The 19,975-nt window shown below is 40.0% G+C and overlaps 1 protein-coding gene across 1 annotated transcript; it reads left to right on the top strand.

The window, feature by feature from the left end:
* Positions 1-14,788: 14,788 nt before the first annotated feature.
* Positions 14,789-19,325, top strand: LOC144784357 (hemoglobin subunit alpha-1-like). The gene is made up of 3 exons (XM_078663082.1): positions 14,789-14,979; positions 15,730-15,934; positions 19,070-19,325. The coding sequence occupies exons 1-3, from the start codon at positions 14,804-14,806 to the stop codon at positions 19,196-19,198; spliced, it is 510 nt and encodes a 169-aa protein (XP_078519208.1). The 5' UTR covers positions 14,789-14,803; the 3' UTR covers positions 19,199-19,325.
* Positions 19,326-19,975: the final 650 nt, after the last annotated feature.

The following is a 19,975-nucleotide window of genomic DNA, read 5'->3' as shown; positions in this document are numbered from 1 at the left end:
CAAATTAATAAAACTAAAGACTACTACAGATGGAGAGCTAGGTAAAAGGCTGGCTAAGGGGATAACCACCCGTTTGAAAAATGTACTAAAAAGGCAAGAGAAATTAAAAAGTTTTAGTCCCACTGCTTCGTTTTTTGTCCAAAATTGATAATCTCGGGTTGGTACTACATTTTATACACAATCTTATAAAAACATCATTACAAGGTTAAAATATATACATGAATTCCTTAAAATATTTAAATAATTTTACACACACTGCTTCGTTTTTAGGACAAAAGAGATAATCTCGAGCTGATGCTAGTTTTTTAACGGAGTTTTGTAAAAACATCGGACGGATCCAACGATAACGGGCTCAATGTCAATGCTGGACATACAAACAAAACATGGTCCAGAGTCTGATTGCTCAGCATTCACAAATTACACATTTTCCCAATATTCTGATTTTGAGACCAGTTTGCTGTAAGGTCATTTAAGGGCAGAAGATTCATGCGACCTAAAATAAGTAAGCGACGAATGCTGTGTTCTAAGTTCCAAAATAAATATTTTTGTGCAATTCTCGGAGAGTTTGTCATAATTTTTAGTTTTAATCTTTCTTTAGAGTTACAGGATTGAATGTCTCTATCGAAACTAATTCTGCCACTCAGAGTTTTTAGGAGAGACTTAAATCCTAATGATGGAAGGGTAAGCACTGATTCTTCTTGTATACTAAAGACTTTTAATGCCAAAGAGAAATCACGGTAAAAGGAGTAGTTACCTGCCTTAACGTCAAAGATTTCATGGCATAAGACACCTCTTAGTGAATCAGGGTCACTATGTTTTAGCTGATAACCCCAACGTAGAACCCTGGATAAGCCTTGAGTATAGGAGCTTATCAAGCCAAATTCCAATCTGATTGCTGCCGTTGGAACTAAGGTGTTAAAATTACATATTTTTCGTAGTATCTGGCCTTCAACCTTGTCCAAAAAACTCCAGTGCTTAACAGGGATTGATTCTATTGCATAAAGCAAGGTTGGGGGGATTTTTGCCTTAAAAACCGTCAATAAATGTACGAAATGTCTCCTACCCATAGCGCTGTAAAAAAATGCACAAGCCGTTGGCATGCGAAGTAGCTTTACTAGAGCAGTGTGAAATGTGAGGATTATTTTTCAAGCTGCGTGTTAAAAGTTTCCCTAAATAGAGGTATAAATCTACTACCCAGAAAGTTTTTGAGAGGGACCCCTAGTGCAACTAAGGGAAAAGAGGTACTATACCAGACTAAAAGAAAGGATTCCCTTAGAACATCAAATGTAAATTACAATTCTACCAAATATTCTGCAGTGCTGCAGGATACCATGCGGACATACTGCTGCATTCGAACTAAATTAAAAAATAATTATATTTTATTCAGCCAATCTCCTGGCACATTTATTAAAAACACAGTTATTGCACAATATACAGTATATTTATCATACACTCTCAGGTACAATGAATCTTTCAATTCATTGAGTGTACTCGTTATTCCACAGTAAAAATTATCATAAAAACAATATCTAACATCAATTTATCAAAACACCTTATTTCAGCATTGTACATTGATTATGACCTGCATAATCCAAACATAGAGACAACATAAAAGAGAAGACCTCAACCTTGTCTAATTATTTAGCACATTGACATTGGCAGCCTGTGGTCAATATATGACATTTATCATTGTACCCTCCTTATAGCTAATATTCAATTGTGCTTCTTTTGCGTCGACGCGTTTCGGCAGTTGTGACATCAATTATTGCCGCCTTTTTCAAGACCAAAATTTGTTGTCTCTCAATCTTCTAACAATTCAAGCCTACAAACAAAGTGTAGATATATACATTAGTTTCCCTTTTGCATGAAGGTTAATAAGTTCAACATACTGCCTATTATTCAAACTTGAATGTTTCCGTTGTTGCACCTGCTTAATAAACACTCTCCTACAAATATGCCTGCTTTCATTGCATGTTAAATAATTTTTCATCTATGCATCCCTTTTAATCTGTTGGCTATGGGGTGGCTCCCTCCATTTATTGCCCCTCCTTTTCTCATGACATTGTTATGTGGCCTCTCGAGTTTCTATTCATAGACCCTATGGGTGGTGTCCAGTTGACTCACATAGTTGTATAGGCTCACCTTATTATTATTGTAGTATGGACCCTGTGTCTTTCATGAAGTGGATCCCTTTTTTTTCCCTTTCTTAGATAAGATGGTTCGATGTCGTTAAAATCCTATGTACTTGTTATTACCCTATGTGGGACAAAAAAAGCGTACTTTTAGATTTCCTGTTTTTTAGGGTGACCCTATTTATCTTGATATGTCATTCCTGATGTAAATTACCTTTATTAACAGCTTGCATAGATTTGCTGGCCTCCCCACCGTTTATCTGGGCTGGCTTGGATATTCTGTAGAATTTTTAGACATCACTATTAAGAGCAGAGAGGGCAGGTTGGAGGTTGAGTTATATACAAAACCGACAGACAAGAACTCCCTCCTGCAGTACACTAGCAATCATCCGCGGTCTCAAAAAGACAACATCCCGTTTGGTGAGTTTTTGAGGCTGCGAAGAAACTGCACAACGCTCACTGACTTTTACCGCCATGCAGAGATTATGAAAAACAAACTCAAAGCTTGGGGTACCCGAACAAATTAATTAAGAAGTCAATAAAGCGTGCAAGATTCTATGACAGAGACAGCTTGTTAGATCAGAACAAACAAAAAGAAAACAGGACACTGGGTAGACTGGTGTTTGTGACAAAATTTTCACACATTAGTAAAAAATGAAAAACATAGTCAACCGTAACTGGAAGATTGAACTTATTGACCTTCATGCAAAAGGGAAACTAATGTATATATCTACACTTTGTTTGTAGGCTTGAATTGTTAGAAGATTGAGAGACAACAAATTTTGGTCTTGAAAAAAGCAGCAATAATTGATGTCACAACCGCCGAAACGCGTTGACGCAAAAGAAGCACAATTGAATATTAGCCATAAGGAGGGTACAATGATAAATGTCATATATTGACCACAGGCTGCCAATGTCAATGTGCTAAATAATTAGACACGGTTGAGGTCTTCTCTTTTATGTTGTCTCTATGTTTGGATTATGCAGGTCATAATCAATGTACAATGCTGAAATAAGGTGTTTTGATAAATTGATGTTAGATATTGTTTTTATGATAATTTTTACTGTGGAATAACGAGTACACTCAATTAATTGAAAGATTCATTGTACCTGAGAGTGTATGAATCTACTACCTCCAGTCTTTCAGGACCAATTTGCCAATTAAAATTATATGATTTCCTACTTTTAGAACTTTTCAAAATAAAAATTTTACTTTTGGATACGTTTATTTTCAAAAAGTGGGCCACAGTATATTTTTGTAAGAAGGCCAACTTTCTATTCAACCCAGTAGGGGTTAAGTCCATTACTACTATATCGTCTGCGTATAGTAGACAAGCAAAAGGACGGGTACTGATCTTCGGGGCATTTCCATCCTCTTGAGCAAAGCAATCGGGTAAGTCTGCTATATATAAGGAGAATAACAGTGGTGCTAACAAGCAGCCCTGGTTGAGACCGTTTTCAGTAGGGATTACATTTTATAATCCTTGATTTCCACCCATTAATATCTTGCACCAGGTTTGCGAGTGGAGTGCTATGATCAAGGATAGAAGAGGGGGAGGCAAACCCATTTTTTTGCAGTTTTCTCCATAGTAGAGGTCGATCTACCTTATCGAAGGCTGTAGAAAAATCAATGAAAGCCATAAATACATTTGAATTACAATAGATTGTGTATTTTTCCTCTATTTATTTCAACATACAAATATTATCTAGCGTAGAATGGTTTTTCCTAAAGCCTGTTTGCTCAATGGGGAGTACTTTCTTCTCTACCACCCATTCCGTAAGGTGACCGAGAATTCTACGTGCAAACATTTTCCCCATTGCATCCAGTAAAGCTATTTGTCGGTAATTACCTGGATGCGATCTAAGGCCCTTTTTATATAGAGGAATTAAAATACTTCCTGACCAATATGGTGGAATTTTCCCATTAGAATAACAAAAATTTAATAATGGAGCTAAATAGGTAGCTCACAAAATAGGCTCCTTTTTGATTAGCGTAATGGGAATTTCATCAGGGCCCATTGCTCCTGAGGATCTCATTTTTTTAATAGTCACGACCACTTCATCGATAGAGTGGACATAGTTGGATACTGAAATTAACGGCTGATCCAGAGCCCCAATATCAGAACTGCGAGAATCGAGATTCCCAGAATACAATTCCCACAGATAAAGTTTCCAATCTTCTTCTTTTATGGGTATGGGAAGAGATTTCACCCTAGTGCTGCAGCAATCGGCGATTATTTCCCAGTACCTTTTTTAGTTATTTTTTTAAGCTGCCTCTTTTAACTGTGTCCATACACCATCTTCCTTTATTTGCCTTAGGGAGCATTTTTTCCTCTGTCTTTTTCTCTTTAGCAGGTTCATTAAATTTCTTCGCTCATGTGAAAAGTACAGGAACTGAGCCCTCACTAGTTTGTTTATTTCCCTATTTAAAGTGAGCAGTGGGTAAAAGTATGGTCTCAGTTGAGAAGGAACATGAGTAGGTTTGCCAGATTTAGCCAAAAAGCCAATATTATGGGAAAAGACTTCAAGAAAATCAGGTTGAATACGATCACACTCAACTTATTTTAAGAACCGCTGATCTCTTATTAGTAATGATAGGTGCGCTTTTAATTTAGTGTTCGCTTGGGTGTTCCAGTGGCTTCTACCATTTGTTACATTAAACCCTACTGAAGTACCTTTAAAATTACAGGAGCCTACCTCATCACAAACAAAGTCAATTTTAAAGCAAATCAACATGTGATCACTAAAAACATTTCCCAATACTTCCATATTTGTAAGTTTGTGAAAAAAATCTGCGGAGACGATTAGATAATCAAGAATCGATTTCCCTGTAGGAGCCTTATGGGAATAGTTTGCTGGAATATCTTTCCCCAACCTCCCATTAGCAATTACAAGATCTAAGCTTCTCAGACCTTCTAGAAGTACGACTCCTCTTTTGCAGTCCTGCTATTGTTCGGGAATTGAGCAGAGGGAATATTTAGGGCTTCATTTTTTTCGATGTTAGAAAATACCCTTAGACTATGCGTAGAGACTTTGGAATTCAGATCTCCCACTAGTATTGTGGACCTACAGTCTTCAGATTCCAAGATAGAGGAGATAAAGGAAAAAAGCTCTTTTAATAAATGTGAAGAGGATGCATCTGGAGGTAAGTAGACATTTATTATCAACAACGAGTCCAACAGAACCTGGCCGACCTTATAATCTAACTTAACCGCCTGAATTAAGTTAGAAGCATGAGGGAATTCATTATAGGACCAACTGAGGCTTGTACTTAACAAGATTGCAATACCTCCTTTAGCATGACCTCTGTTTACATGGAGCGCCGGCCGGCTTAGCACTATATAGTCTTCGGTGGACCAACTCTTGGAGACAGATTATATTGGGTTTCTGCTCTTTCAAGAATATAAGTTTGTTTTTATTTGTGCTAAGGCCGGCTGTGTTTCAAGATATCACATTAATATCCTTGCTAGTAAGAATTACCGCATTTTAGGCCTAAGGGTCTATTTGAATTTAGAGCACCAGCAACCCAGCTCCATTTCTTATCCTCCTCATCTGCGGGGAGCACGTGTTGAGTATTTTTTTCGGTATGGAACGAAACCCTCCTGCCATCTTTACCAAGAAAGACCTGCAAAGTGCTTTCTTTCTCAGTAAATGGTGTTCCTCGCCTGGAGGATTCTAAGGCAATATTAGGCAGCTTAATCTGGGACACTTTTTTTAAAGATAGCTCCATCTCAGGAATTAAAACGTCAATGCCACAACAGCGCAATTGGATGAGAATGTAACTCTTGCACCCAGGGGATTATTATATTTTTGTACCTCCACCAGGGCTAAGTCATTACTATCAATCATCCACAGGCCCACTATTTCAGCAAAGCAACCCAACAAAAAAGACCTATTCATAAATAATTCAAAGTCAAAAATAAACGAAAAATCCAGGCTATATGGGCCAGGCTGGAAGTTATTATCAGAGCTGGGTGCCTCAGAGATGATGTTATTGGAGCTATAAATAACATTGGTACCTAGAGATGAAGCAAACAGAGAAGCATTAGGATTCAATGTACTCTGAGCCCTAGGAGAAACATTTGTATCTGATGATACCACATCTTTGGTCGATTTGATAGAATTAATCGAAACACATAAATTCAGAGAAGGAGGGCAAGAACCCAATAGATTGTGCTCTTCTGATCCATCTTCTGTCTTCGGGACATTTAAATCCAGCTTTGGAGATGTAATATGGGTAAGTTGGGGATCGAAGCTTAACTGGTTGGATCTTTTTTTGTTTATCCTTCGTTGTTTTTCCCTTTTTCCCTTCTTTTTTGTCTTATGAACAATGCTACTTTTGTTCTTAGAAACTTTTTCCTTACTCGGAGAGCATCCAACCTTAGAGTCCTCCTCTATAAGCTGCTTTGTGGAATTAAAAACAAATTTGAGAAAAATACGGAAGACCTTTTGGGTTATGTTTGTATTTGTATTTTCCGTTGTAGTTTGAGAGCAAAACGATGATGCGGCAACTGTAGCTAAAGGTTTGGAGTTGAAAAGCTGCTGTTAAGAAGAAGAGAGTGATTTATCAAAAATATCGCAGTTTTCTTTCTTTTTAATTTTGGTGTTCTATTAGAGAAAGGTTCACTAGCCTGAGTGCCAAAGTCTCGACCTTTAATACGTGGAAAAGAGTCTGTTTGGGTAGAATAAGACTTGTCAGAGTCGACCTTCAAACGAAGGGGAATGGAAGATCCTTTCTCTAGGTTAGGTACACCAAGGGGAAATGCACAGGCTTTTCCTGACAATAGATTATGATCAGAGGCAATATGCTTTGTCAGGGCTAAAACGGAGTCCAAAATAACATCAAAATTATTTACTGATTTCTCCATTAGGGCTAAGATGGAAACCAACACTCTTTCTAAACAAAGCAGTGATTCTGACATCGGTCTTTGTGATTCTAGATTATATATTGAAGGTAGAAAATCCGGGGAGAGATCAGGAGTAATTGAACCCCTTGAGTCTAATAAGCTTGTTCCGCTAGGCGTACTACTGAACAGATGCAGTTTCACAGGCTGAGCCTTAAAGGACGGTAGAGTGGTGGGAGTAAAAACCTTAGATGATTCTTGGTAATGGACGTAGAACCTTTTTAATGGCTGATCTAGATTTATATCAGGTAAAGTGAAATCTTCCATTATATATTCTCCCACTTTTAATCTTGATGCGAAACTCCTTCCAGGTCAGAGACCCCGTTCGCAAAAGGGGGGATAGTTAGATTTGCCAGTAGAGTGTCAGCCACCCCAGATTCTGAACATTGAAGATCGGGATGCCGTGATCCCCTGAATGAAGACGGTGAAATGGAGGGTACTACTGGTGAGGTTACTACTGGGAATGGATTTCCAGGACTTACATTGATCTCTACTTGAACAGCATATTCTTTTTGGGGAAACTCCGACATTCCTGCAGATTTAAAACGTATTTCTTTTTTAGGAAAAAAGGAAGGGATGGTATTAAAGCACTTCAGGGACTGTATTTGCAGTGAGTTGTTCCTTAAGGGGTTAGCTCTGGTTTTTGTGCAAGCTCTTGTATCTACCAGATAGTAATTTTTTAGCAGTCATAGCTTTATTCGGGAATAACTCCCAAAGCTTGATGCGCCAGAGCGCCGATGTACTGGTGCGCTGCTTCTGCTACACCGTGCACCAGGCACTATTTTAGCGCTACTTAATTAGCGACCCGCAACTGGATGGCCAGAATGAACAAAGTCTAGAGAGCCTTTAGAAAATATTTGAAGTGTTTGCGATTCAACAGTACAAGCACAAGGAACAACAGACCAGATGCCTACACGCACGGTGGGATCCTGTATCCTCTACTGCTCTAGAGACATGCTGCGCTTAAACCAAACATGTGTACCCAACATACGAAAAACTAGGGGCACAGGGCAGAAAATAAGTTTAGGCTTTCTCCCACAGATCCAGGAATCCAGGAAGCACCCCTCCGCTTAATTCTGCTCTGCAGCGCTCAGATTACACGACTGATGCCTGAGCAGGCTCCTCCTTGTCCTGGCGGGGAAACTCACTTGACAAGGCAGGAGGGGTATCCAATGTACCTCTGTGGTGAAATACACAACTACAAGTCCCAGAATGCACCGGGACAAAAATCAGGATAGTGCAAGGAAAGGAGCTGCGACGTCCGCGGGGGCCACAGGTCGCAAGTCTCTGGCCGTTCCACTTCACAAAACAAAACATTGCCAGACGCAGCCGCTGGAGGCCCAACAGCAATGTCACTTTGTTTGTGCGCACCGTTGTAGCCTTGCACTCAATGCCGCACCCGGAATAGTTCCTCCACACGCCAGTCCCTGATCTGAGGGTCGTCGCTCTCCGTGCGCTCTCTGTCTGCTGACCGCCGTCAATCCCGGGCACACAACTTCTCAGGCTGAGTTGGGAGCCGGGGAGCTAACAGTTGGAAGTCACGGGGCGCGAGACAGCACCTTCGGCGTCCTTCAGCATCATCCCTCGCAGCCTCAATCCCTCACAGTCGGTGGACAGCACGAAAACCCAGCACAGACTTCAGCGTCAAATGCTTGCACAGAACTCAATCAGCGTCACAGCTGTACCTCAAGCAAAGTCGAGTCAACTAAACCAAAGGTATGAATTGCAAAGTGAATGCACTTAAAAAAAAACCATCACATCAGTCAGTCAATAGATACTTTATTCGGTTATATGAAAACCACAGACGTACATCACATGCATAAAAACAAAGATAAAAAGTACATTCCATCATAAACACAAATCTTCACTATTTAAATACTATTAAAAGATGCAATTTAAAAAGGCCTTTGCATAATTTCAGGTGCTCTAATGTTTCTACCTACTTCTGAGGGCACACGCCAAAAACCTTCCCATATTAAAGCAAATATTGTGGGACTGTAACATTTGAAGGTGGATCAGGGCTGGTTTAACCTGCCAAAATCCCTTCCTGCTGAGCAATGGTAAAAAATTACATTTTCTTAGGGTCTGGTAATGATTACACAAAAATATAAAGTGCACTGTGTCTTGGACTGAGAAGTTATCACATGAGCATGGGATTGATATACTGACAAACTTATCACATTGATCACCACTGGTACCTTTCAAGCCAGCTGGCAGGTACAAATGGGCCATGCCATTGCAGAGCAGTGGTAGTGAGACAAAATATCGAAATTAAAATATCAGTATACAATAATATCGATGCTTTAATTTCGATGGTATAGAATATCGATGTCCAAAATATCGACAGACAGAATATCGTTTTTTTAAGGTATGTATGTTACTAATATCGAAATTTACTAATATCGAAATTTTGTTTAGTGTTATGTATTTTATTTTGTTGTTTATATGTTTGTTAAATATGTTTTGTAATCGAAATTTTGTTTAGTGTTATGTATTTTATTTTGTTGTTTATATGTTTGTTAAATATGTTTTGTAATGTATGTTTGAAAATTAGTAATTTTGTTTACATTTTGGGTTTTAGTATCAGAGCGGGTTGTGGGTTTATAGGGGAATAGGGTGGGAAGTAATTTAATAATAATTAATTAATTAATATATTTTTGTAAATATGTTTAATTAATAATTAATTGACAATTACTTAATATTAATTAGTTAATTAATTAATGTATTTTTGTAAATATGTTTAATTAATATGTAATTGGTAATTAATTAATATTAATTAGTTAATTACATTAATTTGAGTTAATGTTTTAATATATATAATTTTTTGTTATTGTTAATTAATTAATTGGTAATTAAATATTATCAATTAGTAAATTAAATTAATTAGAGTTAATGTGCTAATATATTTAATTTTTTGTTATTGTTAATTAATAATTAATTGGTAATTAAATATTATTAATTATTTAATTAAATTAATTAGAGTTAATGTGCTAATATATTTAATTTTTTGTTATTGGTAATTAATAATTAATTGGTAATTAATAATTATTAAGTGATTAAATGATGTGATTTATTTATGTGTAGTGGGTTGTGTGTTTATAGGGGGACAGGGTGTGATATAATTAAATGTGATGTAATTAAAGAGATTGTATTTAGTTATTGGTATTTATTGTTAATTAATTAGTAAATAATATGTGTTAATTAGTTCATTTATAATTACATCAATTTAGTAATATTAATTGTTATTAATTGATTAATTGAAATTTATAATAATTGTGTTTTTTTGTATGTGTAGTGTGTTGTGTGTTAAAAGGGGAATAGCGTGGAAAGTAATTTTTACCCCCATGCTATCCAACGCTTTCCCGACTGTTGCACCCTCTGGAGTGGAAATAGTAATCTAAACTCCTACGCTATCCAATGTTTTCCCTACTGTTGCACCCTTTGGAGTGGGAATAGTAATTTTTACCCCTACGCTACCCAATGCTTTCCCTACTGTTGCACCCTCTGGAGTGGGAATAGTAATTTTTACCCCTACGATATCCAACGCTTTTCCTACTGTTGCACCCTCTGGAGTGGGAATAGTAATGTTTACCCCTACGATATCCAACGCTTTCCCTACTGTTGCACCCTCTGGAGTTGGAATAGTAATTTTTACCCCTATGCTATCTAACGCTTTCCCTACTGTTGCACCCTCTGGAGTGGGAATAGTAAATTGTACCCCTACGCTATCCAACGCTTTCCCTACTGTTGCACCCTCTGGTGTGGGAATAGTAATTTTTAGCCCTACGCTATCCAACGCTTTCCCTACTGTTGCACCCTCTGGAGTGGGAATAGTAATGTTTACCCCTACGCAATCCAATGCTTTCCCTACTGTTGCACTCTCTGGAGTGGGAATAGTAATTTTTACCCCTACGCTATCCAACGCTTTCCCTACTGTTGCATCCTCTGGAGTGGGAATAGTAATTTTTACCCCTACGCTATCCAACACTTTCCTTACTGTTGCACCCTCTGGAGTGGGAATAGTAATTTTTACCCCTACGCTATCCAACGCTTTCCCTACTGTTGCACCCTCTGGAGTGGGAATAGTAATTTTTACCCCTAAGCTATCCAACGCTTTCCCTACTCTTGCACCCTCTGGAGTGGGAATAGCAATTTTTACCCCACGCTATCCAACGCTTTCCCTACTGTTGCACCCTCTGGAGTGGGAATAGTAATTTTTACCCCTACGCTATCCAACGCTTTCCCTACTGTTGCACCCTCTGGAGTGGGAATAGTAATTTAAACCCCTACGCTATCCAATGCTTTCCCTACTGTTGCACCCTCTGGAGTGGGAATAGAAATTTTTACCCCTACGCTATCCAACGCTTTCCCTACTGTTGCATCCTCTGGAGTGGGAATAGTAATTTAAACCCCTACTCTATCCAACGCTTTCCCTACTGTTGCACCCTCTGGAGTGGGAATAGTAATTTTTACCCCTACACTATCCAACGATTTTCCTACTGTTGCAATATGTGGAGTACGTATATATATTAATTTAGATGTAGAGTTTTTAATTTATTTTAAATGTATATGTATTAGTTATAATTTTTTTAATACGTTTTAATGTTTTTATTTAATATTTGTAAAATTATATATATTTTTAAATTATTTTTACATTATTATTAATACATTTAAAAAAACGATATTTTTAATTTCGATATTTTTGTACTACGATATTAATTTTTCGATATTTTTGTACTTACCTTTATGAAGATATAACGCCGATATTTTTGATTTCGATATTTTTGTGTCGATATTTTTGTATGTAGATATTCTGTCTGTCGATATTATGTCATACATCCAAATGCTTTCGATTTTGGCAAATTGCATCCAAAGGTCAGAGTCTGAAGTAAATGTGTTCGCCTCGCGTTACGGATGGCTCTGAACCAGAGACAATGTCTGCCCACTCATTAAATACCAACATGGCGCTCTAAAAACAACTCTCTGAAAGCTGACTCGCATGGTACAACATAGAATTAAACTGATTCCACATTAGAAAACTTTTGAAGTCGACTCTTGGAATCGCAACTATTTAAAAAAAAAAGTAAATGCATGCAATGGGACTATTGTTCTGCCTGTTTTGCGTATGTTGCTTTACACACATACAGTTCTAAAATCGTATTTGTTAATAAGGAAAGCAGGTCCTTATAGAAAAAGCGCATTGCGACTGCAAATTGCGAGCACCCGTGTACCACTTCATATTTATGTTGCATGTCAGGTAAATGTCATCTCAGAGAAAGCAGGTAAAATTAAATTCCTCATAAATTATGAAAAAGAATACATTGTCACTCCTTAACAGTTCTCCATTCCCCAATTAATTGCATTTTCTTCATAATCTTATGTAAAGCGCCTTAATGTTCTTCTGATGCTGGAGCGATGTAAAAGACTGCTATATAAATTAAAAAAATAGTGTTCCAAATATAAATCATCTACACAACCGATGGACACAAAAGATTAAAAAAAATAACGGCCTTCGTTATGGACGAAATAAAAAAAAAGCACAATGCTGCATCCATCAGTGGATGCTAATTGTCGCCCTCTGCCAGTAATGAGTGGGCAAGTGAAAGAAAGGACTGAGTGGACCATTGTCATGCCCACTCGACCATTTAGACTCAGCGGTCAACTAGTAGCTGGGTGGAGTGGACCTTGTGGTGTCCATCCACATGACCTGCTCATAGCGAGTGGGGGTTCTCCTCAGACCCATTCAAAATCCAAAATTCGTTGTGAACACCCCACTTGCTAGGTGGTGTCTGGTGGGTCCATTGTGCCACGTGCATGGAACAGCAACCTCTGGTCAGTATCTGGGTGGTGTACTATCTTCCAATGCTGGGTCTGTAGTCACAGTACAGAATTTGAGCTCCCATTATGAGGTCCTCGGAATTAGGTGTGGAGATACTGCAATCGGTTCTGAAATGTGGGATAGCATATGGTCCTGGGAATACTGGGTTGAAGACCCTATATATTTCCCGCTTCTAGGAAAAAAACACGTCCAAATCTCCACACATTCACCACTGGCTTGTGGCATGTGGTAAATGTGTGAGGGGCTATTTTTAGAGAAGTGGGTTTGGATGTGGGATAAAGGTGGGCACAGCAGGTGAGGGAAGACAATGGCTGCTCCACCATGTTGAGTTTACAGTGCCGGGGAGACCTGGAGCAGCAGCTACCTAGGACCCACATAGATCTGCTCTAAAGCATGGGCTTGGTGCGTCCGGGCCCAGAATGACCATGTCCAGGGTGTACTGACCCGTTAATTTCAGGCCCAGATACATAGGGGATATTAGTATGGCCATGTGTGGAATCCACACCAGGGATATCAGTCCAGGCCACTTGTATTGATGGCCTTGAGTGGAGTTAGGAGGGAGATGGACATTCATTTGCTTTGCAGTTATCACCCACAGAGAGACCAAATGCAGATATAGCCTTGCCCATAATATAATCTTTAATACTGAACCTTTTCTGCAAGTTGTTTAGACTACACCACTATGACATTGACTTCTGAGTCTTTCCTGAGTGTCATTTGGGCTATGGCTTTATATTATTGATTTATGAGCATTTTCTGGTTGTGTTTTGGGGCACCCTTCATATTAGTTCTGACCGTTTCTGATAGTCAGCTGGGCTCTGCCTTAATAAAATTTAATTGAATATGAGTTTTATGTCGAAGTAGGTGAAAGTGGGAGTTTGTGGAATCCTTGCTTTCACAGTCTGAATCGCTTTAAAGAGAACATACCCTATATAGTTCATAGTAAAATAGTAAGAGATATGATTAAGTGCTCCAGTGGGTAATTGTCAAATTTGGAAGCTGAGTTCTAATTCTGCCTTCTAACTTTCCCCACAATTCGTGTAATTCTGGATAAACCACGTAATTGCCCCATTGCTAAAGCTATTCAATGTAATGAAATTGAGAAATGTAAGATCATTATGTAATTTAAAGTTGTAAAACTCCAGTAGATGTACACAATCTTGTATTATATCTAAACTCCTATCCACCCTTCATTTGCAAGTACGCAACTGCTGGACAGTCAAGTGTTGACAATATGAATAAAAAGACATGCCTAAAATTCAAAATTCTAGCGACGGAAAGCACACACACACAGTCAAGAATAAATCTTTGCAAAATGTAATTACGTCAGGGTAATCTTGCATAATTCTAAAATTCTGTGTAACTCGAAATGTTCCAAATGTTGTAAATTTCGCATACTCAAAAATATTGTACTTTTTTGCACGTGAGAAACTGGATTCGGAAATGTCTCACTGACATACATTTTTTCAAACTCATAATTTACTTCTAAAACCAGTCTCCTGCAGGATCTTATCTGACTTTATTTGTGTGGGGTATTCCCTGATGGAGAAAAGTTACTTTAGATACAGGCAAAATGTATTTGGTGTAATATGAGAACTTTTATAAAAATGAGGCAAATTTCATCCCCAAAAATCAAAAAGTTCGTGTACTCAGGCTCAACACAACTGTGAACCTTCCTACAGTAAACGGTTCAGAATACCATACTTTTTATCAGGCAAATATTAACAAGACCCTGGATGTGGAAAATGAGTAAGGTAATATTTCATCGATCATTGAATAAAAAGTAGAAGGTGCACATTTGACCCTGCTGAGACACCTGGCACTGCTCCCAAAAGGACTCAGAGAAAGCAATTGAGCAGGGCGTGGCCCTCAGTAGTCGGCCAATGAGATTAACAGTGGGTTGGGCTCAATTTTTAGGGGCAGCCCTCATGCAGCCTCCATTTAAAGGGGCGCACTGCGGACCACAGGCATCAATCAGGTCTGCTAAGCTCCAGGAACCACCTGCAAACATGAAGCTGTCCGCCGACGACAAACACAACGTGAAAGCCATCTGGGAGCACGTCAAAGGCCATGAAGAGGCGCTGGGTGCAGAGGCTCTTTGCAGGTATGGCTGACTTTATGATTTCTTCCCAGTAGAATATTTATTTTAAAAGTGTTCTGCACAATATTTTAACTACAAAGAAGGTGCACGTTGCACAACATGCTGTCATAAAAAAGAGTTTGGGGAAACTGACATTGACACTTTTACTGAAGTGATTCTCTGAATAAACACACCGTTTATGGATCTTGCCCAACAGGAAACTCTTTGCAGTTCAAACATTGTGCTGTATCAGCGCTTGAAGCTAAGAGATGTTCTGGTTTTACTTAGTTGAAGTCTGTTAGCGGTTACCCGCACCCATTGCTCGCACAAAGGACATAGAATCAGGTGTCCCATAGATATGCTATGTAATTTTTGTGGAAAATATTTAAGACTTAATATTTAGGTGAGACAATATTCTGACACTAATATTCTGGTACCAGGCCCAGCTTTAATGTTGCAGGTAAGAGCAGTGGGGCGATAGGGCCGGGTGTGTGTGTGGGGGAGGGGGGGGGCTGGATTTCGACAGACAATGACGTGGGGAAATTGATTATTTAATTCTAAGGATCTCTGGACAAGCTTAAAGAACCAACTGGACACTAACAGATCTTCCTAGAATCATAAATAATCGTTTGTAATACTTCTCTGATAGCAAAATGGCCCCACTTGTAACAGAATGTGGATGTAAGCAACAGCCTGCATTGTCAGATACATCTTGAACGTGTCTTCATGGGAGAAACTCCTGTAGAGTAATCACCTTTTCATTGTCTATCACAGGATGTTCACTACTTTACCTTCCACCCGAACCTACTTCCATTCAAAAGACATCAAGGAAGGGTCCAGTTTTCTCCACTCCCATGGCAAGAAGGTCATGGGGGCTCTGACCAATGCAGTTGCCCACATAGATGATATTGATGGCGCTTTGAGCAAACTCAGTGACAAGCATGCTGAGGAACTTATGGTTGATCCTGTCAACTTCGAAGTAAGTATCAAAGTTCCTCCTCGATATATCTCTTTATTGGGTTGTTTGTTGATTCTTTGATAAAGGGTGTGATGAGCTTCATTTATGTATTTTGTTATTGATTTGGAGTTTTATATGGTAAAGGCCAGACACGGCTGGTACAGGAACTCTTTAAATACTAGAGGTTCAATACAAAAGGACTTAAGGTTTGTAAAAACAGCAATTTGAAAGGACAAATTTTGAGGTGACATGACTGCAGCTTGTTTATCTCTGAGTCAGTTCAGGCCACAAAGATCAAACATACAGGTTGATTGGGCAATTGGGCAATTTGAACTGTCCAAAAACTGTAGGATGCATGTGCCCAGATTTAGATTCTACTCCTTGGCTATGAGGTAATACACATCACCATAGTGCGACCACCAGACCTTACCAAGTACACCTCTACACTTGCATTCATAGATGTGTTGCTTCTTGCAGCAAAACACACACACACATGCATGAATAGTCCTATAAATGTACATTGCTATAAAAGCTGGCAGTTCCTTTGAAAAGAGATTCCATGCGTCCACACCAAGGGCCTCATTTACCAGGTCCTAGCAGCACTTTTGCACCTCATGAGCGTCACTTTTTTTACACTCTGGTGGTGCAATATACCGCAAAATATTTACTAGGCCACACAAAGCCATTTTAAGTGGCTTATCATGGCTTTGTAAATATATGGCCCTTTCTGGCAAAACACTGCATGAAAGGGGTGTTCCATGGGTGTTGCAGTGGGTGTTCCCACACAACACCCATGGAATCTGAAGCATTCCCAGATTTATGAGGAATCATAATCCTGGGAATGCGTCAGATTTAACACCACCCCAGGGGTGGTGTGTGGCGTTAAGGAGGCACACCGAGGACAAATATCCTAATTTCTCCTCATTTTTGTCTCTTTCCATGTCGTAGAAGGAGGAAATCACCTCCATTGATTGATTTTGTGCAGAAAGGTGTCCTTTCCTGCACCAAATCAATCCTCCCGGCAACACAGGCAACCTTGGAACATGGCGCAAGGGTGCCTGCATTGGACACTAGGCTGCTTTTTCAGTGTTGGCGCAGTGGTTAGTACAGGAATGCACCGTATTCTTTTTAAATATGGCGCATTCTTGCAGTTTTAAGAATGACACACCGCTTCACTGCAAAATTGCTTGCGGCACAGTGCTATGCTATTCTATTGTAAATGAGGCCCTGATCTTCTGCCAAACTATTACACAGCATTGTCCAACCCAGGGTCAGGAGAGCTTGACCCATCCCAGTTTTTTTATAGACATATAACTACGTTGTATGTACACTCGTGGACTTCATTGCCCCTAGCAAACCCCCTGGCACTGCATTTGCGACCCCTGGCCTCAGAGGTGGCAGAATCAGTCTCAGGAACACAGTGGCAGTCCGTCATTATGGACATTGGTTGGGCTCCACTCTCTTTGCTTTCTGTCAATTCTCTTATTACAGTAATAGTGAATATTATTTTATTAATCACCATTAGTGTAATAAAATATGGAACACTATTAACTGGAATATGACCTTCCATGACAGCTGAGGTAAGTAAAAAAGCTTTTAAATGTACCTTGTATGTGCGCCTGCGGGTGAACATGTTTGTGAGCAAGAGTGCGTACGAGTGAATATGTGTGTACGTGTAAGCATGCAGGGCTCGAGTCGGGATACCACGCGGGTGGATGCCGTCCCCCCACTTATTTTATAGGGGGGACGCCATCCCCCTGCCAAACAGCTGGACTTCACTCTTTGGCCTCTTTGGAACGTGTAGCTCGGCACCTTTCGTGACGTCACTTCCTGTTGTGACGTCACTTCCGGTGACAGCGTCCCCCCACTTCTTTTTTTACAACTTATAAGCACAGGTGTGTGTTTGTGAAAGTGAAGGTCAAAGTGCATGTGATGTCACTTCAGCTACCCCGAGCATTTCGGTGAATTGACGTTCATGTCTACACTCCGTGGCCCTCGTTATTTACAAAATATGTAATTTGCACCTTAAGGTTCACAATAGCATGGGTGTAAATTTACTAATTTCAGAATGCACAAAACTCTTCCAGGTAACACGGTGAAAGCAACACAAGCTGCAACGTTTTAGCTGTACCCATGGAAAACTTTGTGCATTTCGTTTCCACGTATATTATCACATGCAAAACAATCAGATCAAGTGCTAATGTACCTGCTCACCTCTGAGTTTCTGTTTTTACCGCACAGAGTAAATATGTCCTGAATGAAGGAAATACATCCCACTGGAACCCTCCACTGCCTGGTGTTCACCTTGTTTTACAATCTAGGAATGGCATTTATTGTAGCCCTTTACAGGAGCAAATCTTTGACTTTTCCAAGATTGGAAGGGATCAGAAAGGTGTTTGTGGATAAACCAATCCCGAAGATTTAGGGGGAGCATACATTTTCGGAGTATTCCTGCCATTCTATGGTATCATTAACATGCCTGTTTTAATACTACTGTACTTTCTGAAATACATAAATTTAATGTGGGAATTCTCTAAGGTAGTGAATCAGCTGCAGACAGCACAGCTCACAAACAGTGGGCAATGGTCGACGCTCCCTGAGGTGTGCTATATGCAGCTCGTGCGACAGCGTAGTCGCATAAAAACAGGTGCACCTCCATTCATTAAAAGGGCCCTGTGAACACCGGGGGCCCTATTCAAATGGGTCTCCGCACTCGTGGCGGAAGTTCGCAGTGGCGGCGGAGTCTATGCGCTCGGGGAATATGCCACCCCCAGTATGGAAACTCCCCCCCAAGATAGCGGGGGCCTCCACCACGAGTGCGGAGGCCTTTTGTAAATCAGGCCCCCAGTTGCCACTCACGAGAGTAGATTTTACTCACTGAGAGATCTCCCAGTGACTAAATGATTACGCAAGTTCAAAACCAAGATTCCTGAATTGGAAAAGTGAATCAGACATGTGTAAATCGGCTTTATAAATGCAGAGTTAGTTTTACTAATGACGGCAAGGCTCGTTACTTGCACATTTAGCATCTGTATACTATGAAAACCGGACATGGATCTGCCCTTCCCGGCCATAGTTAGATATTTCTAATTTCTGCGCTACATTATGCTGCACTTTGCTAGAGATGTTAACGCCATTTTTGTACTTTTCTTTTAGATATTGGCTCACAACATCCTGGTCGTTTTTGGCATCTACCTGAAGCAGCATCTCACCTGCGGGGTGCACTGCTCCGTGGACAAGTTCCTGGCCACAGTAGGCTACGTGCTGGCTTCCAAATATCGTTAAAGGTTGTTTTCTTCAAGCAGAGAGTTCACCATCCACACCACTTGACGTGTGCTTTCTGAAACAAAAATGTGAAACACCGGGGGACGAGGCACAAGAGTGCTGTGAAATAAATCAAGCTGTGATTGCACTGACAGTATTCTGTGTCTTGTTTTAATAGGGACTCTGTGTAATATTACAACATGTTATGTGTATGCTTCACAGCAGAGGCGCAACTAGACCCGAAGTTCGGGGGTTTGAAGGGCTAACACTCACCACCAGGGCAGGCCCTAGCACTTGTCGCACACGATGAAACAGTCTTCTTTGGCGCCCCTCCCCCATTTCCTCCTTCTGCATGAATTCTCTCACTACCACTCAATAACAATGCACCTCATCTCTCTATAGCACCTTTCTGACAAACATTTCATTTTTTATAGTGTTACTCATAGTTTTCTCACACTCAGTTCTTTGATCTGCATGGTACACGTTCTTTTTAGGAGGCACATTAACCCTCTGCGCTGTGTGGGTGGCAGGAGTGCCCATGTGAGTGCACGGTGACCAATGCAACAGTGTGAGAGTAGTGACTGCAGGGTGAGTGAGGTGACCATATGAATTTGGGTATGGATGTAAGTGCAGAGTGGGACGAATAAATGCATGGTTAGTGATGGTCTTGTTTAAGTGAGATTGCAGATTGAGCAGTGAAGGGGACAGGTTAGTGAAGTGTCACATGAGTGTGAGTAGTGAGCTCATGTGATTGCAGGGCAGGGCTCGAGTCAGGGTCCACGCGGGAGGACGGCGTCC

The sequence above is a fragment of the Lissotriton helveticus genome, chromosome 10 (assembly GCF_964261635.1).
Source record: "Lissotriton helveticus chromosome 10, aLisHel1.1, whole genome shotgun sequence".
In the NCBI taxonomy this organism is placed as follows: Eukaryota; Metazoa; Chordata; class Amphibia; order Caudata; family Salamandridae; genus Lissotriton; species Lissotriton helveticus.
This window is presented reverse-complemented; position numbering and strand designations above follow the sequence as displayed.